Raw genomic sequence first — 20,487 nt, 5'->3', positions numbered from 1 at the left:
GAATGGAATGGAAATAGGCTATGTTTATCTTTATTGTACTGCCAGGTTAAATAACATTTTAAACAAAGAAAAACGTGTAGTTTATATATAAGGAGAGGATCTACATAATATCTTAAGAAAAAGTACAGTACTGTATTGTGAAAGACTGATGGTAGTAGAGGTAGCTAATCCATGGAAGAAAACATGACATTCTACAAAAGCCTATTTTTCCCTAGCCCAGTTGAAGAACAGAGAACCATGGCCAGTTTATTCTTCATTTGGGGGGTCGCGTCGGCTACCACTACAAAGGTCCGGTTGCATTGTGGGTACAATAGTCCCTCGCCGCCCCAGTGCGCATGCTCCATAGAAAACTCCATTATTTTTTTTTGCACGGAATCTGCAAGAAAAAATAATAACTGTGAAATAGAGATTAAAAGGTGCATCGGATGAGCTCCATTTTTGCTAAACATACACCAGCTTGATCGAACAGTGTCTGGAGATAACGACTGAATAATTTGGCGACACGATCAGACATCCTTGGGTCTTGGGACACTCCAGAATCAAGTAAATTTCTGTCAACGCTAGCTAGCCATCTAACGTTAGCCTAGCCCCGAGATCATAGGCGCAGTAAAATGAAGCATTATTGTCCTTTGTTTTTAACGAGACGGGCAGATGCAGCTTGACAGACGGATAGTTGATTGATGGCGCAAATAATTTGCACTGGAGGATTGATCACCACATTGTCTGTCTAGATAATGTTAACATCCAAAACAATTTAGCGTTAGTAAGCCAGCTAGCTAACTCTGTCCGGGGTTCTCCCGCGAGCTTACTGGAGAAGACTCCAAAAACTTCGCGACCTTGTTTGAGAACAGAATGGTAGAATACATTTCGCAGAATTGCTCGTTAGCTAACTAGCATGCATGACAATATATAAACAAATTCCTCCCAAGTTCCCATTATTGAAATGTTACTATTTTGCAAGGTGTGTCTGTCAAGCTGTTACGACACTTTAGACTGCAACATTAGCTAACTAACGTTAGTTGGATAAAGGTAGCCTAGCTAGCTATGTAGGACAATCATTGCTGTGACTGTGATTTAACTTTATGTGCCGTTTCTGTAATGGCTATATTATAAAGTATAGTGTGCATGTGGGCTAGATAACTATTATCAAGTTACAAATGCTGTTTTCCCGTTCAATTTCAACATCCAGCTGCACACACCACCAGTCTCATTTAGCTCGCTAACTATCTAGGTAGCTATTTGATAATACGTCACTTAATTGAAGTACCACTACGAGGCCTATCCTAATATATGCATCCCCTTCCTCGAATGCTATGTGGCTGTGTTTCAGAATCGAGAGATTCTTTTTGTTCATAATTTTCACGTATTATTTTGTAGGGCTATCTAACGTCAGGTCTATCTATCTTCTTTGCAGTCAAACTGTGGCCTTAGTGTCAGCTGCAGAGTTTTGGAGGAGTTGACCTCTGAAGCAGGGCCAGAAGACTTAACGTTAGTTCTTGGAGAGTTCTGCAAGGTGTTGGAGGGTGGTTGGCAGAGTGTGTGTGCTTCTCCCCTGACACAATGGCCTTCACACGGTGGATACCATAGCCAATAATATATTTGGCATTTCAAAGATGACAAGGTAGGCTTGAGAACATGATATCCTTCCTCACTCACCAGGCTAGCCCAATAACAGGCTAAAAGAGCCTAACGTTACTCCAAGTCCAAGGACCTTACATGTTCTGTTTAGAGGCGAAATGCCCCTGGCATCCAAAACAGCTAAATACTCCATCTCAATGTGAATGGATTCTCAGTTGCGGTACGTTTCTAGAAACATAATGCCCTCTACTTTCATATCACATCAAAATAATTTCACAAATGCAAAATATATACTTACTGTACACTGTTTTAACTGGTTTTAACACAGTTGCAGCCAGCAGTATTTTTCAGTGACAAGTTTGTGGCGTCCCTCTTCCGTTTACACAGGTGTTCGGAGACGCAGATAGCTAATTAGCACAATTGGTCGACTCTGCTTTCCGTAAACAGTCGCTGTAACATGGAAATATGGCCGTGTGGGAACCCCAACCCTATAAAGGTGTGTAGTAATTTAACCTTCTTTTTTTCCTAACAGATATGAAAGATAAGATATGTTTTCAAAACCGTACCGTAAGTGATGTGTGTAAACGTTTAGCACAAGCTTAACAAAACTCCCCTGGCCAGAAGACACTATCCACAATAGGTGCTAAAGGTAGTTAGCATTGATGTATGGGCTATCATCAGGCATGCTTTATGTTAGAGACTTTATATTGGTTTCTACGAGTTGGAACTCTGGTTGTCTTTTTTGTGGGAAAACATTGGTTTCAGAATCTCAGTATAGTGGTCGTAATAGTTGTTCATCAAAGCATGTATTCATTCTACATTTGTTCCTGCTTCTTCTATCCCAAAGGTGCTGCAAAGCAGCTTTTACAAAATGATGGGAGGCAGTGAGAGTGGCAGTGGAGACAAGGATGGAGTTCACACTGTGGCAATACAAGTCCCCATTGGCTGGCAGAGGAGAGCGAAGGACGGGCTTGTGGTGTATGTCAGGTAAGCAAGTTCAGTAACACAGGCGGGTATAATACATTTTATACTTGTGTTATAAACATATATTAGCCATTATAATGTTTTCATTTCCCAAAAGCTGGTCTGGAGCAGGGAATTGTAAAATATATTTGATTACCCCTCCCCTTTATTTCGTCACTCATTTCCTGCATCCCTGTCCATTCCTACAGTCCAAGTGGCGCAGTCCTGTCCTCACTGGAAGAGGTTAAGTCATATCTGTTGACCGATGGCACATGCAAGTGTGGCCTCGAGTGTCCGCTGGTCATCCACAAGGTGACTCCCTCTACATCTCACTTATCGTCTCACAACCGGTTTTGACTGGGGTTTGCTGAATGTATGTTCCTTTGTCTCTGCAGGTGTTTAACTTTAGCCTAGGGGTCAAAATTCAACAGCACAGCCAGCCGGTGGGGAAGGCAGAGCAGGACATGACAAAGCTCTGTAACCATCGGAGGAAAGTGGTTGCCATGGCAGCGCTCTGTCGCAGTATGCAGGCTTCACAACTGCCCTATGTTGCCCGTCACACAGGTAAATACAGTGCCTTCAGAAAGTCACACAGATAAATATAGTTCCTTCAGAAAGTCACACAGATAAATATAGATAATCACTTTCTCTGTAAGTCTCTGAGATTTGCACACCTGGATTGTACAACATTTGCACAATTGTTTTTTCTTTTTTTCTTCAACCTCTGTCAAGATGATTGTTGATCGACAGCCATTTTCAAGTCTTGCTGTAGATTTTTAAGCTGATTTTTAAGTAAACTGTAGCTGGGCCACTTAGGAACATTTAATGTAGTCTTGGTAAGCAACACCAGTGTATACTTGGCCTTGTGTTTTAGGTTATTGTCCTGCTGAAAGGTCAATTTGTCTCCCATTGTCTGTTGGAAAGCAGACTGAACCAGGTTTTCCTCTAGGATTTGACCTATGCTAAGCTCTCTTACGTTTATTTTTTATTGCAAACAGGATGCATGCTCTGGAATATTTGCATTCTGTACAGGCTCCCTTCTTTTCATTCTGTCAATTAGGTTGGTATTGTGGAGCAGCTACAATGTTGTTGTTCCATAGTCAGTTTTTTTCCTATCACTGCCATTAAACTCTAACTGCATAAAGTCACTATTGGCCTGATGGTGAAATCCCTGAGCGGTTTCCTTCATCTTCGGCAAGTGAGTTAGGAAGGACACCTGTATCTTTGTAGTGACTGGGTGTATTGATACAGCATCCAAGTGTAATTAATAACCACCATGCTCAAAGGGATATTCAATGTCTGCTTTGTTTGTATTTTCACCCATTTACCAATCGGTGCCCTTTGGAAGTTATTACAAATCCTCCCGGGTCTTTGTGGTTGAATCTGTATTTGAAATTCACAACTCGACTGAGGGACCGTACATATAATTGTATGTGTGGGGTACAGAGATGAGGTAGTTATTCAGAAATCCTGTTAAACTCTATTATTGCCCCAAGTTCATGCGTTTATTATGTGACATGTTAAGCAAATGTTTACTCCTGAACTTATTTAGGCTTGCCATAACAAAGGGGTTGAATACTTTTTGGCTTATTTAAACATTTTGAAAAATATAATTTAATACATTTTAAATTTGGGCTGTAACACAGAATGTGGAAGATGTCAAGGGGTGTGAGTACTTAATGAAGGCACTGTGTCAGCGCCTAAAAAATGAATAGATCTGATGTAACAAAAATGAAGTGCTTTCAGGATCATAAAACGGCTATTGATGGGTAGGTACCAAAGCATTTTTACATTGTGCTCTTCAAATAGTGCTCTCAGAAATGTCATTAATCATGTTGGTTAGGGCTGTGACAATATGGTATTTTGAGTAACAATTAATTGCCATGGTTATTGTTGTAATTGCCATTTTTTGTGAAAAATGTTTTGAGCTTGTAATGTATTATAATTCTGCATCTTTGAAAATGAGCTACGACATACCTATGATACAACACAGCTTTGGTGACACCCGTCTCAAAACAAATGGTTATGACCACTTTTAACTTTTGGAAACGAAGCTTCCAAAGGCTGGGTTTCTGTACAGCACTTTGAGATATCAGCTGATGTACGAAGGGCTATATAAATAACATTTGATTCTACTCCTGACCATGCCTTTTTTCTCGTAAAATGATTAGGCTACCGACTTTACCCACTTCATGTAAAAATTATTAAAAACTTCTAGTGGGTAAACCTATATCTACTTGAAAAGGAAGTTGAATCTCACCCCCTACTAATGTATTAAGAATTATGAAGGAAAATGTGAGTTCATGGTTATTGCCCATAATTGTCAGGTTACACTATTATACAATTATTGTGCAAGCTCTAATGTAGATTTTTGTTGTTGTTGCAGAGGTCACCAGTGGCATTATGGAGAACAGAGATCCTAAGAGGATGAGAGTGGACAGGGAAGAAAAAGAACGTGGCACTTACACCTCCAAACACCATCTAGTCCAGTCCAGGCCCAACAATAACCTCCACCCCAACTCTTGTGGCAGTCCTAAAAATTCTCCCCAAATTGTGTATTCTTACAATGGCTCCTCACCCCTCTCACACAATAGCACTAACTCTTATCACACGCCTGATATTTTGAGGAGACTGCCACCTCCTCTCAATCTCCCCCCCAACACCTCTCCATTCTCCAGCTATGGGGCACCTCAGAGGTCCCCATGCACACCAACGCCTCAGAATCTCAGTCAGGGTCAGAGGGCACCACAGACTCCAGAAGCCCTCAGATCTCCTCATATGGGGCCCCTCTCTCCCCCTCCTCCCTCCTCCCCTGGGACACTGGGCAGGGGAGGTCAGAGTCATCAACATGGTATCATCGTTGGGTCTCCCCTGTCCCCCTCATGTTCCCCCGCTCCCTCTGTGAGTATGAACTGCCCCTCTCCCCGCCAGCGCTCACGCCACCCCTCCGCCTCTTCTGCTCACTCTGAGCAGGGGGTGGGAGGGGTGGTGCTTGGTGGCTACCCCGCCAGAAGGATATCCTCTTCCTCCTCACACTCTCCTATACCAGGGGGGTCCCCTATCCTCCATTTCTCAAAATACAAGCTTGAGGACATCTTAGAGCAGTTTAAGAACTCTGGCAACAGTAGCACTAATAATCACATCCTTCACCCAAACTCACTGAGCAACCAAAACAATCCTCATATCCTCTCTCTAGCTCTTGAAAAGGTTGGGATGCCCACAAAGGCACCTGCTTCTGCCTCAGGCATGGAGATCAGTGCTGGTCCTTCTGGTTTGCCTCTTGGGAAGTTCTTAAACCACCAGAAGCAACCCCACCCAGCTTCTTTTCCTGCCAGCAGTCTCCTCTCGGCAGCAGCCAAGGCCCAGCTGGCCAGCCAGATGATTCACAACCAGAGCTCCAATTCGCGCAGCATCCTCAACTCAGCCCTCTCTTTGGAGGTCTCGGGGGAGTCTAAGCAATTGAAGGTAACAAACAGCACTTTACACAACAGCCTTCCCTCAATCGCTAGGCCCCTGACTGCAGCCTCCCCCCTGCTTTCCCTCTCCCAGCCCCTAGCCTCCAGTCCCCTTCACCTCTCCCGTACGGACCGGACATCCCACAGGAAGCGGCAGCGGCGTTCGCCCACAGTGCTCAGCATGCTGAAGGAGTCCCAGATGACCGGTCCCAGAACCCCCGGCGACGTGCTCAACCTCTCCTCGCACTCTCAACCCTCCTCTACCTCGGCCTCGCCCTACCCCGCCATGTTAGAGAACCACCTCCAGGCCTTAAGGCTCTCAGTCCGGCACTCTGGCACGCTCGCAGGGCCCCAGAAGCAGCCTGACGGCGCCCTGGATTTCACAACAATCATGGCAGGTCAACCGGATCCCCCCACCCAGCCTCTCTCTGCTCTGCTTCACCTGCTCAGTGTGCAGAACGCTCAAGCCACTGGAGCCCAGCCCGGCTCTGGACACTGCACAGGAGGCATGAGGCAGAGCCCCAGGCAGTCTCCCTCGCCCTCCCATTTAAACATCAGACCATTCTCCGTGCAGTCCCCCACTAATCACAGTACCACACAAGGCCCATCACAGCCCCTCTCTCCCTCTCAGTCAAAGTCCAGGCGAGGTAATGCACAGTCTCCGTCTCGACCACATACGAGGACTAGTCCCAAACAGAGACGGTCTCCTTCCATGGCCCTGTCCAACGCTCAGTCAGCACAATATTGCAGTAGCCCCTCGCCCACCCCACACACCCCTAATAGGCTGTGGCAGGCCCAAAACCAACCTATGGATGCCACCACCATCCAGTCACCCATTGGCCAGGCCTTTCCTGACGTCAGTGAATCAATGGAGATGGAGAGCATGTCAACACTAGGCCCTGGTCTCAACAGCACCTCCACCTCCAACCATAGCAGCAGCGTCACCAGCTACAGCAGCACCACCTCCCCCAGACCCCTGGATCTCAGTAACCACATGCTGGCACTGCTGGCAGCCTCTTCCACCACACCTCTTGGGGATGGGTGCCTGGACAGAACCACCGGCAACAACACGACAGGTGAGGATGAACCTTTAAAATGTTGTATTGTCACTTACACCGACCGGATAGGTGCAGTGAAATGTGTTGTTTTACAGGGTCAGCCATAGTAGTACGGCTCTACTGGAGAAAAGTACCTTGCTCAAAGGCACATCAACAGATTTTTTACATTGTTGTCTCAGGTATTCAAACCAGCGACCTTTCAGTTACTGGCCCAACGCTCTAACCGCTAGGCTACCTGAGGCCTAGGAAAATACACCAATTTTTCATTAGACGTGTTAAGATTTGTTGAGTACTGTCTGTTTTGAAAAAGAACCTTCCTCATGCCGTTAATCCTGGTTCTCTCCAATCCTTTCTAGGGGTGCAAGAACCTCAGAGTGTTGATCTTCAGGGCTCCACAGTGACCAAACCCCCAGGAGGCTGCAGCCCCCAGGCCCTGGGGGACTCCACTTGCTCCTTACCCCTGGCTGAAGCCTTCCCCTTCATGAGTCAGGAGCAGCTTCTCCAGCTTCTATCTGCCACGGCCGGCCTGCCCTCCCTCCTGGACCCCACCATCCTGGGCTCTCTGCCCCTGGGCCTGTGGATTGGCGGTCAGCAGGGTCACCTCCCCATCTCCAACACACCTCAGCAACACCATCAACTGCCCGATCAACAACTACTACAACAATCAGAACAACAACTACTGTTACAGCATGAGCAACAGCAGAAACAACACCAGACTGCCCATCTGAACCACAACTTTCCATTTAGCTTATTCCCCTGTCTAATGGGAGGTCAGGGAGAGCTGCCTCTGAATCTCCTGGGTCTGTTGAACCCACTGCTACCCCCTTCTGCTGCCCCTACCCCAGGCCAGGAGTGTGATCTGGGGATGGGGGAGAAACTGGGCCTCCAGGCTCTCCTCATGGCCTCCCTGCTACTAGGCCAGCAGCAGACTGCCATGTTGCCCCTGTCTGGGCTTGGCCAGCTGTGCCTGGACCTCCCCTTCCGGCAGCACATCCCAGCCCTGTTGGACGGTTTGTCTCTGGATAAAGGGTCTGGACTCCTGGACCCGTCATCCCTCCCCGGCCCTGGGCTCCTTGAGGCCCTCCAGGGCCTGCTTCCCCCAGCTGATGGGCACCTCCAGGCCCTGCAGTCGCTTCTGCTCTCCACCCCCCTGCCTCCCCCGGCCTTCCTTTCCCTCAGCCCTGATCTGCTAACTGCTGCCCTGGGCTCTACTGGCCTCCCGCCTGCCCCTCATCTCCCCCTAACTCAGCAACCCCCACCTCAGGTAGGTTCTCTCCCTTAGCCTGGTCCTCTACCCTGTAGTTTTCCCTTGTCAAATAGTTAACACTGTATCTCTATTAGATGTCAGTTTGATGTTTTGATCCTGTCTCCATCCAGGTCTCAGCTTCAGGCCATGATGGGGGGATGGAAACTCTAATCCCCCTGTCTGTCCAGGGAAAGGACAACCCTGTCCTCCACCAGTTACTGCCTACTCTCCTCAACCCAGGGGTTCTAGGTTAGTCACAGCAACATTCATTTACACTGCTATAAATATCAAGGTTTTGTTGTCAATTACAAATGCGGAATCATAGTTAGTGTTTTCTATTACATTTCACTTTATGAATAGTGAATTATTTACAAACTTGGAACAGCTACAACAAAACTATATCTTGTACATTACCCACATATTGCTTAGAATGTCACCTTATCCCATTCACAATCTGTTTTAATGATGAACCATGTGTATTTGTAGGAGACCTGTCTGCTCTGACTAGCCTCCACAGTCTTCTGGGGCTAGGTGCAGGCCCTCTCTTCCTGCCCCCTGTACAGGCCTCTGCCTTGGGCATGCCTCTGCTCCAGGGCCCTGATGGGGCCATGAACCTCCTCAACAACATCCAGGTACTTGTTGTGTTCCACTTATTTTTTTAGGAGTGGCGCAGTCCCACTCCTTTTGTACAATTGTTTGATTTATTGAAGAGATAGTAGTAAAGTGTTTGAAAGGCCAAGGGAAGGGGGGTAAAATGCCAGTGTGACGGATTCGAACCCAAAGCCGACTCTGGCATACATGTGTGCCAGGATCAACGGCTGTAACCACTGGACCACACAGGCCATTGTTTTCCACTCCTGACACAAGCCTTGTCCTGTGATTTTTGAAATATCTGTATCTTCCTTCTTCAGCTCAACATGGCACCACCCTCAGAGGGAGAAAAGCCAATCTCCTTACAGGAAACAGACAGCTCCTCCCTTCAGGAGGATATTCCAGCCAATCGGCTTACCCCAGAGACTGCGCCCAGCCCCTGTCCTGCCCTGGCCCCCGTGTCCCAGCGTGGAGAGGGCTCCGTGGTGAGCGTCCTGGACCCCTACGCTTCCTTCATGGACACTATCTACACCTCCTTCCTCCAGGTCAGTGCTAAAGAGCAGGAAGCAGTTCAGTCTGGGACGGATGCCTTCGGTGCCTTACCGCCCTCCTACCCTGGGGAGCGCCGTTCCCCCTCCGCTCTCCTCCCTCAGGTCAGTGCCCCCCTCTCCCTGAGCCCTCGGCAGGCCTGCACCCTGAGGAACCTTGACCTGTCCCGGCTCAATATGGAGGCAGCCCACTCCCCGGCTCAGGGCACCCCTAAACCCAGCAACGATGGCTCCAACACGCCCCCGCAGAACAAGTTGGAATTCCCAGAGTGTCACACTAACCCTCCTCTGCTTCCCATCTACCTGGAGGAAGCCAAGACAGACTCGTACAGCCAGGCTGTGTCAGATCGGCAGGGGGACAGACCCCAGGCAGGAGGGTACCAGAGTCCCAGAGACGGGAGCAGCTGCCCCAAGGAGGAGACTGGGGGTCTACAGCACACTGAGCAGAGCAGGGTGAGTCTGGCTGCTGTTTCCTTTAGTTTATTGTCCTGATTTAAACACAAAGGATCCCTAAATCCATCCTCCAAGCCCAACTGAGGTCATTTTGTTTTACCACTGCATGGCTAAAAATGCCATTTAGAAACAATATTGCATTACAAGCAGTGAAAGATTGATGTAATTTGTGCCTTATTGATTACAGTGTCCCTTCTCCCTTTCAGAACCAAACTGCACAAATGGGGGGAGCCAGAAGAGGCAGGAAAAGGAAACAAACGTGAGCTCATTTTGATTCTGTACTTGAATATTTGATAACGATGAGCACCGATTTACTATTCTGCCCATCTTCTCGATGGCACTTATAACACTGCCACTTTTCCAAAGAACAAGGAAATGTAATACCAGTGTAAATATACTGATATTATTGTGTGTTTAAAAAACCCAAATCAGGCTACAGAATGTGCTAGAGGACTTCAGAGAACTGGATTCTCCAGGCCTAGAGGAACCTAAACCCAGGGTAAAACACTAGACCACCCCACAACCCTTAACTTCATTGGACCTATTATATCAGTTTGTCCCTTAGTGTCTGCCGTCCAGACTGCTAATGATGATGTGATGTGTGTCTGTGTTGTAGGTGGTGCTGCTGAAGCCTGAGAGGTCGGTCCGGGGCAGGAGGCGGCGGGGAGCCAGGTCCCAGAGACAGTGACGGGAGCAGGTTCACCCCAACCCCGCCCCTATCACTGCTTTATATTGTCCAAGCTCCCCCACTCTGTTTTTACACTGCACTAATATATTGTCATGCCAACCTCTTACCTTTTGAATGGGAGTGATCTAGATGAAAAAATGAAAAATAGTTATGTGGATGCTTTCACTTAGGTCCTCTCTTAAGTCTGTGTGGTTGCTTGACATTGTGATTGATTGAGATCTGTTATGATGTAAGTGTTAGAATTATGTCTACAAAAAACTGCACTGTTTCTCAGTGTGTTTACTGTGAGTCAGGATAAGAGTATCTACTTGAATGACCTACATTTGCGCTCTGTTTGAGATTGTATGATGTCTGTGTGCGTGTGGATTGTGCACATTTGGGTGTTCAAGATGCTCAAGGTAGAAGTTGCCCCTGACCACAGATCTAGAATCAGATTACCTGGGGGGTTGTGTATCACCAAGCAGATGAGTTAGCCAGCTAAGTGTACTGCCTAAATCTGAAGTCACATTTTCAAATTCATAAAGATAGATGTGAAATTGGCAAGACTCGACACTTCCAACAACCCACATTCAAGATAAGCTTTCTTGTAGAACCTGCTCTATAAAGTGGTCGTGCTTTGTGATACAGCCCTTTGTATGTTCTCTGTGGTGTGTTTAGTAAACGATGCACATTTCAATTAGGTCCTTTCACAGGGGAATGGCTGATGAAAAAGTGTGAGCTATGTGTGGGTTTTTAACTCAATGTATTTTTGGGTGGGATGTAGTTGTACTTTCTCTCATTGTCCTTCGGATCGCTGTGCTATACACTATTACAGCCCAGTAATGCTGGCATATCTTATTTAAATGAAAAGAAGCAGATTATGCAATTTCTACACATGGAGATTTGTAAATATGTACATTTAATGTGTTTTATTTTATATTGTTAGAGACAATGAATTGTGAATTTTCGGGGAATTGTAATTAAGTATTTTCTCATTCTACCCTTGCTTTCAATACTTATGTTAAAAGAATATTCAATTGTTGACTGTAGCTTTCTTTTTATATGGGAGTCTTTTTTTTATTTAATATTAAACTATTTACAGAAAATGTGCCTCCTTGTTTGATGTTGGCAGCTTAAATCTACTGAATTGTCTAGCAAGTAACCAGCCTCTTACTTGCAAAATTATACGTGTTGCATCAGTAGAAAGGACCACGAGCCCAAACTCCGCTTTTGATCAATAAACGTAATTCCTTTCCACCGTGAATGTGGGTTAGCTTTACATTCCGGGAAGAATGCCTTCCTAGCAGAGAGAAGAAACAATCCAAACGACAAAACGTTCACAATTGAAAAAGCAACATAATTTACTTAAGTCTTGGTTGCATATGAAACATTTCATTTATATATAGTTGAATCAAGCAGTTGATTCCATAAAACGGAATAGGCCTACGTAAATGACGTGGTGATGCTGCTGATAGGCTACATCCGGTGCCTGGATGCTGATATGGATGCTGAGGCGGGTACCACTTTAAAGGGAAGAGGCAGACCACGCCCTACGCTCCACACAGTAAAGCAGTCTCACCTTCAACCAGCCTGACCGACTGTGCCGCCATCTATCTGACAACGACACATCTGAGAAAAACATCCGTGACTACGTCCATCTTTCAAGATTTAGCCAGAGGAGGAATTTAGAAAAACATCTCTATTTTCTTACAAGGATGTAACCCATTGCGATTTTAATTAGAATTTACATGGCCTATTTTTGCTGCGACATGATCGAAGCATCACTTTTGGCCTCTAAATTGTAGTTTATCTGTTGTCAACTGTCAAGCGTTACCTCTGAGTTGAAATATTGTTCTACCTTTAAGACATACGTTTAAGGACGTTTCTGGTTGCATTTTAGCAGATCGTTCATTCATTATTTTACGATCGACGGGCTGCAAATTGCTTTAATCTGATTCTCGATTAGTTTATTCCAACCCCATCCATTGAATTTGCGCAATGGCCGATGTAACCTCAGAATGTAATATCAAAGTTTTGTGTCGTTTTCGCCCCCTGAATCAATCGGAGATTCTGCGTGGGGATCAATTTATCCCTACATTTCAAGGAGATGACAGTGTGAACGTTGGGGTAAGGCGCTTTGTTTCTCATATGCTCATTAATAAATAATTAACCTGTTATAATTAACCTGTTATGTTTTCGTTTGGACTGCCAATAATAACAATGATTTGTGGTTGAAATTAGGCCCTACCTGATTATTTACAATTGTTATTACTGTGTAGCCTAGCCTGTAAAGGCAAATGTGATTCTGTTCAGTGCAGTCGGCTCAGTGTAGGCCCATTTCCTGGTTTTATTTTCTGCAGTTACATCGGCCCCCATAAAATCGACACCAACTTACATGAACCTTTTCCCTGCTTAGGCTATGAATAACATACATGAAACGGGCTGAAGATACTACACGCCTATTTGGGTGATCAACCTAGCCTGTCTATAACACCAGTGTAATGAAACAGGCAGGGAGCAGGTCTCGAACCCTCGACCTTCTAGCTCGAGGTCCGGTGCGCTATCGACTGTACCGCAAAATCATGCTCGTGCGGCAGAGTCGATTTCCGCGCTTATAAACCCAGGTTCGTTACGCTATTGCTTTGATTATCTGGGAGATGTTCAGGATAAAACATTCAGGCTGCTGTTGTTCGTGTTGTAATGAGTTGGTTCGTAGGTAATGACAATGGTACATTAGATGTATGTACAAGGAATGTAGATACTGTAGGCCCAAGATCAATGCCAGTACATAAAACACAGTGCCACTTAATCAGTCCCTCTTCAGACAGGCCTACTAGTCTTTATGGGTCGATCAGGGCCAGGACAGAGTGGAAAGAGATGGTGGATTCATTTAGAGCTTAGCTAAGGATGTTCATGGAAACCTTAGACTGACCTCTTCAGTCATAATTCTTAACAATGGGCCAAGAACCTGTTCTCTTATTGCACATGGAGGAGAGGATCAATATCATTCTACTGTTTAGAACGGATCCACTCTCCTCTGTGCCAGACTGACTCTGTGGACAATGATTTAGTCATGGGGATGCGTCTGTAGTGCTAGTGATCAGATACTCTTCTGTTTTCTAAAAGGATTGAGATTCAATATATTATAGGCCTACAATGCAAGTTTGAAGGATCCTACATGCATTCTGAATGATTTCCATATTTGAAGACCTGCTGTGTTAAAATCCAGTCTGAGTCAAGCTCTTGGTTATGTGTCATCTGCTTCAGTCAATGATAACCTATATGACATCATTTCCCAAAGGCTTGCGTGTGGTGAAGAGACAAGCAGGGTTGCATTCAAGATCACATCGTTGTGAGATGATTCTAAACCTTTTTGGTAGGCACGCAGATTAAACACTATGCCCTCCAAACTCTATCCTAGGACGTTTTGGAAACAGGATTATTTCTCTACGGTTTTGGTACTTATTGTCTCTGACCTTTTTTCATCTGTCCCTTTAATTGATTCAGTGATTGACAAACATATATTGTCTATCACTATCCATAAATAAGGAACCAAGAACAAACTTGATTGCATTTCCATTGTTTGTTTGTTTGGTATATACAGTATACATGAAATAACGATGCTAATTGGAAAGATAATTGGAGACAAGAAAATGTCCCTCATTATGTCTAGGCTATATCTTGCTTCATCCTGGTCTGTGTAGTTACAGCTCCCATTTTTGGTTTACAAAATTACCTAATGTCTTTGTGTCTCCCAGGGGAGGTCCTATGTGTTCGACCGGGTTTTCCCCACCAACACCACTCAGGAGCAGGTCTACAATGCCTGTGCTAAGCAAATTGTCAAGGGTAAGGACCAGATACTGCCATTTTGTCAAGGGTAAGGACCAGATACTGCCATTTTGTCAAGGGTAAGGACCAGATACTGCCATTTTGTCAAGGGTAAGGACCAGATACTGCCATTTTGTCAAGGGTAAGGACCAGATACTGCCATTTTGTCAAGGGTAAGGACCAGATACTGCCATTTTGTCAAGGGTAAGGACCAGATACTGCCATTTTGTCAAGGGTAAGGACCAGATACTGCCATTTTGTCAAGGGTAAGGACCAGATACTGCCATTTTGTCAAGGGTAAGGACCAGATACTGCCATTTTGTCAAGGGTAAGGACCAGATACTGCCATTTTGTCAAGGGTAAGGACCAGATACTGTCAACAATGGCAGAACAACATCCACATGCAGTGGAGGTGTAGAGAGAGAAAAGAGAAATCGACATGTGGTTCTGACTCAGTCGGTGACATCACACAGTATTACTTGCTGCCGTTGTTTCCCATAACTGTGTTCATATTAAATGTTGCTGGTGTTTTTCTTATTTTCAGACTTGAAGGCCTGAAGAAATTCTTTCATTTGTATAATTTCCTCAAATGATCTTGGTTTCCCTCTGTTTATATAGATGTGCTGGGCGGATACAATGGCACTATTTTTGCATATGGACAGACTGCCTCTGGGAAGACTCACACCATGGAGGTACAGTGGGAGTCATTACAATGATGAGGAAAATTAATATACATAATCCAGTATTTTAAAATACTTTTTATCTTCTTAACAAGTGATGATCTCGCATTATGAAATAACTCCATAAATCAGCATAAATATGGTTTCAGTTTGGTTTCAATCTAAATGTAATACCCCGGATCTTGCTTTGGGGGCATTTGTACCCCCTCTGGTAAATCGTTTTGGAAAAACGCTGCTTGTAATGATACGAGGATTTTAAACACCAGAGACTGACTGCACAGTATGTCTTTATAGGGAAAACTGCATGACCCCAATCAGATGGGCATCATCCCCAGGATTGCAGAGGACATCTTCAACCATATTTTTGGCATGGATGAGAACCTGGAGTTCCACATCAAGGTTTGGATTCATCTCCATCTCCTCAACCAACTTTAGGATGATACCACAATGACTCAGTGGCAATAAGTATTGCTCTTACATGAAGCCACAGCATGTTTGACTTTTGATTGTGATTATCTTATCTTTTCTCTTTCCTCTTCTAAGGTTTCATATTTTGAAGTCTATATGGACAAAATTCGTGATCTCCTGGATGGTTTGTACACAGTTTACCGAAATGTTATATACCAAGTCCACATCCAATGCCATTACTGAGCCAAATCTTCTTCAAAGACTGTCTGCTCTAAAGGTTATTTATTTATCTTGTAGTGACCAAGACTAACCTGGCTGTTCATGAGGATAAGAACAAGATCCCATATGTAAAGGTGGGTTTACCAAGGCCAACCATACCTAACTACCCCAACATCTGATTATAACTGTGCATTAGATTTTCCAATAAAAAAGGAGCATGCATATTCATTATTAACCCTTTATTATCTCACTCCTCTACCATCCCTGTCTCCCCCTTCCCCACTCCCTGTGATGTAGGGTTGCACTGAGCGCTTTGTGTCCAGCCCTGATGAGGTCATGGATGTCATTGACGAGGGGAAAAACAACCGCCATGTTGCCGTGACCAGTAAGCCTCCAGAATGTTTCATTCCACCACTATCCATCTAAGAAGATAATCCAGTGCCATGTTTTTCTGCTAGCAGGAGAGTTGCATGGTTAGTGAAGTGTCTGGTGACAGTTCAGTCATGTGACTCATTATGGCTTATATAGTATCACTTCTTCCCACTTGTATTCTACTTACAAGCACTATCTCTACGTATATGGAGGACCTTCTCAATTACAAGGGTCCAACTGGGTGTCTGCTGGCTAATGTAATGCTGACTCACTGTAGCATAGTCATAACACTGTAATGGGCTCAGGTCTGCTGATAATGAGTTGGTACTATAAGATAGGAGCAGCTTACTAACAGGAACCTTTATTCTGGGCACTATAGGTCGCATCAGGAGAATGACTCCGATGCTGGTCCTATCCTGAAATGGTTTTTATAGAGTACATTGCGTACTCTCATTTGCATCGTATATCAGTGAGAAACTTGCATTATTGATCCAGAAAAACGTTGATTCTGCCCATCAAAATAAACAAAACACACGTAAATAAATGTGCAAAGATGCTCATTCGACTCCATGTTGTTCTCTCTCCCCATAGACATGAATGAGCACAGCTCTCGCAGTCACAGCATCTTCCTGATCAACATCAAGCAAGAGCATACGGAGACAGAGCAGAAGCTGTGTGGGAAACTCTATCTGGTGGACTTGGCTGGTAGTGAGAAGGTAAGCCCTGTCTGTCTGCCTGTCTGGTTTACCTGGCTGGGTTAAGGTGAGAGAGACTATGGACCGCTAAAGCCATTTCTCCTCTGTATACTCCATTGTAGCAGCAGCAGCATTTCTCCTCTGTATACTCCATTGTAGCAGCAGCATTTCTCCTCTGTATACTCCATTGTAGCAGCAGCAGAATTTCTCCTCTGTATACTCCATTGTAGCAGCAGCATTTCTCCTCTGTATACTCCATTGTAGCAGCAGCATTTCTCCTCTGTATACTCCATTGTAGCAGCATCGGCAGCAGCATTTCTCCTCTGTATACTCCATTGTAGCAGCAGCAGCATTTCTCCTCTGTATACTCCATTGTAGCAGCAGCAGCATTTCTCCTCTGTATACTCCATTGTAGCAGCAGCAGCATTTCTCCTCTGTATACTCCATTGTAGCAGCATCGGCAGCAGCATTTCTCCTCTGTATACTCCATTGTAGCAGCAGCATTTCTCCTCTGTATACTCCATTGTAGCAGCAGCAGCATTTCTCCTCTGTATACTCCACTGTAGCAGCAGTAGCATTTCTCCTCTGTATACTCCATTGTAGCAGCAGCAGCATTTCTCCTCTGTATACTCCATTGTAGCAGCAGCAGCATTTCTCCTCTGTATACTCCATTGTAGCAGCATCGGCAGCAGCATTTCTCCTCTGTATACTCCATTGTAGCAGCAGCATTTCTCCTCTGTATACTCCATTGTAGCAGCAGCAGTATTTCTCCTCTGTATACTCCAATGTAGCAGCAGCAGCATTTCTCCTCTGTATACTCCATTGTAGCAGCAGCAGCATTTCTCCTCTGTATACTCCATTGTAGCAGCAGCAGCATTTCTCCTCTGTATACTCCATTGTAGCAGCAGCAGCATTTCTCCTCTGTATACTCCATTGTAGCAGCATCGGCAGCAGCATTTCTCCTCTGTATACTGCACTGTAGCAGCAGCAGCATTTCTCCTCTGTATACTCCATTGTAGCAGCAGCAGCATTTCTCCTCTGTATACTCCATTGTAGCAGCAGCAGCATTTCTCCTCTGTATACTCCATTGTAGCAGCATCGGCATCAGCATTTCTCCATGTATGGAGCTATGTCCACAAGGACAGATTTTAGTGACCTTTTAGTGACCTTTCCATGGGTCATTAAGTCACAGTCGGTAATTGAGTTTCTCCATCTCTCCCTCTCTCTGTTTCTCTCTTTGTTTCTCTCTGGCTCTCTCTCTCTCCCAGGTCAGCAAAACCGGTGCTGCGGGCGCCGTCCTTGATGAGGCCAAAAACATCAATAAGTCTCTGTCCGCTCTGGGCAACGTGATATCTGCTCTGGCTGAAGGGACGGTGAGTCCAGTACACAGCCGTCCACCTTACTTATCATTCATCCCAGCACCTCCACACATCCATCCGTATCAACTTACTGCACATTCATCTCCAAGCCACCAACCCAACCCAACCCAACCCCTGGACCTGCTAATGAAGGTTCACAACTCAGTGCCAACCCATCTGAAGTCAATGCCAACTCACCACACACACCAATGCCAACCTTCTCCTGGCCTTACTCTGCCAGCAAGGTTAACTAAATGCTGCATTTGTACTCCTACTTCCCCGTCTCTTACTCACTGTATCTCTTCTTCCTCTGTTTTATCTGGCAGAAAACTCACGTTCCGTACCGTGACAGCAAGATGACCCGTATCCTGCAGGACTCTCTGGGGGGAAACTGTAGGACCACCATGTTCATCTGCTGCTCCCCCTCCAGCTACAACGATGCCGAAACCAAATCCACCCTGATGTTCGGACAACGGTAACAAACACTCTGTCTTCTCCCTACACTGATAATGTAATCATTTAGCAGGTTCTACACTCTGCTCACAAACAGCCAATGTGTTATCATGTCCCTAGTCAAAGGATTTTGAATCAGTATTTCCTAAACCCGTATTCATAATCTATTGGTCCAGAATAAATATACAGTATAAACCTGTATTATATTATCCCCACTATAATTTATTTTAATTTTACTAGGCAAGTCAGTTAGGAACAAATTCTTATTTTCAATGACGGCCTAGGAACAATGGGTTAACTGCCTGTTCAGGGGCAGAACATCAGATTTGTACCTTGTCAGCTCGGGGATATGAACTTGCAACCTTTCGGTTACTAGTCCAACGCTCTAACCACTAGGCTACACTGCCATCCCAATCTGTGACTGCATCATCATGGCATTAACCCCCATTCGCTCTACCTTCGCAGTGCTAAGACCATCAGGAACACGGCGTCCGTCAACCTGGAGCTGACGGCCGATCAGTGGAAGAGGAAGTACGAGAAGGAGAAGGAGAAGAACAAGACCATGAAGGAGACCACCCAGAGGCTGGAGGCTGAGCTCAACCGCTGGAGGAACGGTTAGACTTACTGAGAGATAAAAGAGTTTACTGGATTGAAACATTCTATAGGTCATAATTACATTCCTAGTTTATTACATTTGCTTCTTGTTAATTACAGTATTTTTCACAATGTTGATTAATTTACAGTTGTAAAGGTATGCGTAACTGGCCGCACGGAAGTCAGGCGCAGGAGAGCAGAATTGGGTAGCAAACGGAGGCCTTTATTACGGCGAACAGACACCCGGCACTAAGAACAATAAACACATACGGGTTGACATAACCCGGCGCAAACCAGTCTGATGTGCACATACACGTAACAACAAACAATTCCACACACAGACAGGGGGGAAACAGAGGGTTAAATACACATCAAATAATGAGGGAATGTAAACCAGGTGTGCGGGAAAAGAAAACAAGACAAAACAAATGGAAAATTAAAAGTGGATCGGCGATGGCTAGAAGACCGGCGACGTCGACTGCCGAACGCCACCCAAACAAGGAGAGGAACTGACTTCGGCGGAAGTCGTGACAACAGTCTTAATATACTTTGCCTTGCAAAATGCTTGCCTTGCATATTCTTGATACGCCTATAACTCTGTTTACCTAAGGATGGGGAACAAGACACATCGTGTCAGCACACTTATGTTCCAGGAAAAAGCTTGTCTTAGCTTCTCTAGACAGATGAATAGGAAGTCCATTCTCTTAAGAGCTGACATAGGCTGCTGACCCATCATCTCCTTTCTCCATCCTCTCCACTCTTCATGCTCCTCCAGGGGAGAACGTTCCTGAGACGGAGAGGACCACTGCTGACGTGGTGCGTCTGGAGTCGGTGGAGGAGCGGAGCCCTGTGTTGATCCTGGACAACGACACCTCCTCCATCGTGGTGCGTATCTCTGAGGAGGAGCGTCAGAAATACGAGGAGGAGATCCGCAAGCTCTACAAGCAGTTGGATGACAAGGTTAGTGCCTGTTCAAACACACACACACACACACACACACACACACACACACACACACACACACACACACACACACACACACACACACACACACACACACACACACACACACACACACACACACACACACACACACACTCATTGGAGGGTATGGAGATCTACACATGCACACACTGTATACAAAAAAAACTAAGTAAACCAGTATCCTTTAAAACAAACAGTACAATGTCCTCAATTCATTTCCACCAGTAAACCGAGTGACCATAGTGTGTGTGCGTGTCTCCACAGGATGATGAGATCAATCTGCAGTGTCAGTTGGTTGAGAAACTGAAGGAGCAGATGCTGGATCAGGATGAGGTGA

General features: G+C 45.3%; 2 protein-coding genes across 4 annotated transcripts in view; both read left to right on the top strand.

Moving 5' to 3' along the window:
* The first annotated feature begins 360 nt into the window (after nt 1-360).
* Nucleotides 361-11,665, top strand: LOC118359680 (methyl-CpG-binding domain protein 5-like). Of its 3 annotated transcripts, none has more exons than XM_035738294.2 (15): nt 361-543; nt 1,415-1,621; nt 1,966-2,074; nt 2,426-2,565; nt 2,751-2,853; nt 2,937-3,105; nt 4,928-7,072; nt 7,411-8,318; nt 8,432-8,549; nt 8,787-8,932; nt 9,212-9,436; nt 9,545-9,892; nt 10,099-10,151; nt 10,325-10,391; nt 10,509-11,665. In XM_035738294.2, the coding sequence occupies exons 3-15, from the start codon at nt 2,036-2,038 to the stop codon at nt 10,578-10,580; spliced, it is 4,533 nt and encodes a 1,510-aa protein (XP_035594187.1). In that variant the 5' UTR covers nt 361-543; nt 1,415-1,621; nt 1,966-2,035; the 3' UTR covers nt 10,581-11,665. The 3 variants fall into 3 exon arrangements, with proteins under 3 accessions (XP_035594187.1, XP_035594186.1, XP_035594184.1); XM_035738293.2 differs by having other exon boundaries at nt 362-543; nt 4,928-6,006; nt 6,091-7,072; nt 9,212-9,892; XM_035738291.2 differs by having other exon boundaries at nt 362-543; nt 9,212-9,892.
* A 435-nt stretch (nt 11,666-12,100) lies between these two features.
* LOC118360289 (kinesin heavy chain-like) overlaps nt 12,101-20,487 on the top strand; it is a 29,019-nt gene continuing 20,632 nt past the window's right edge. The window contains exons 1-13 of the mRNA XM_052482580.1: nt 12,101-12,686; nt 14,318-14,405; nt 15,006-15,079; nt 15,362-15,466; nt 15,611-15,659; nt 15,773-15,828; nt 15,992-16,079; nt 16,658-16,782; nt 18,030-18,134; nt 18,446-18,594; nt 19,038-19,186; nt 19,942-20,126; nt 20,415-20,483. Of these exons, the coding sequence (XP_052338540.1) occupies nt 12,558-12,686; nt 14,318-14,405; nt 15,006-15,079; nt 15,362-15,466; nt 15,611-15,659; nt 15,773-15,828; nt 15,992-16,079; nt 16,658-16,782; nt 18,030-18,134; nt 18,446-18,594; nt 19,038-19,186; nt 19,942-20,126; nt 20,415-20,483 (1,371 nt within the window). The 5' untranslated portion in view covers nt 12,101-12,557. The remainder of the gene's footprint in view (nt 12,687-14,317; nt 14,406-15,005; nt 15,080-15,361; nt 15,467-15,610; nt 15,660-15,772; nt 15,829-15,991; nt 16,080-16,657; nt 16,783-18,029; nt 18,135-18,445; nt 18,595-19,037; nt 19,187-19,941; nt 20,127-20,414; nt 20,484-20,487) is intronic.

This window comes from Oncorhynchus keta, chromosome 27 (genome assembly GCF_023373465.1).
Source record: "Oncorhynchus keta strain PuntledgeMale-10-30-2019 chromosome 27, Oket_V2, whole genome shotgun sequence".
Lineage (NCBI taxonomy): Eukaryota > Metazoa > Chordata > Actinopteri > Salmoniformes > Salmonidae > Oncorhynchus > Oncorhynchus keta.
This window is presented reverse-complemented; position numbering and strand designations above follow the sequence as displayed.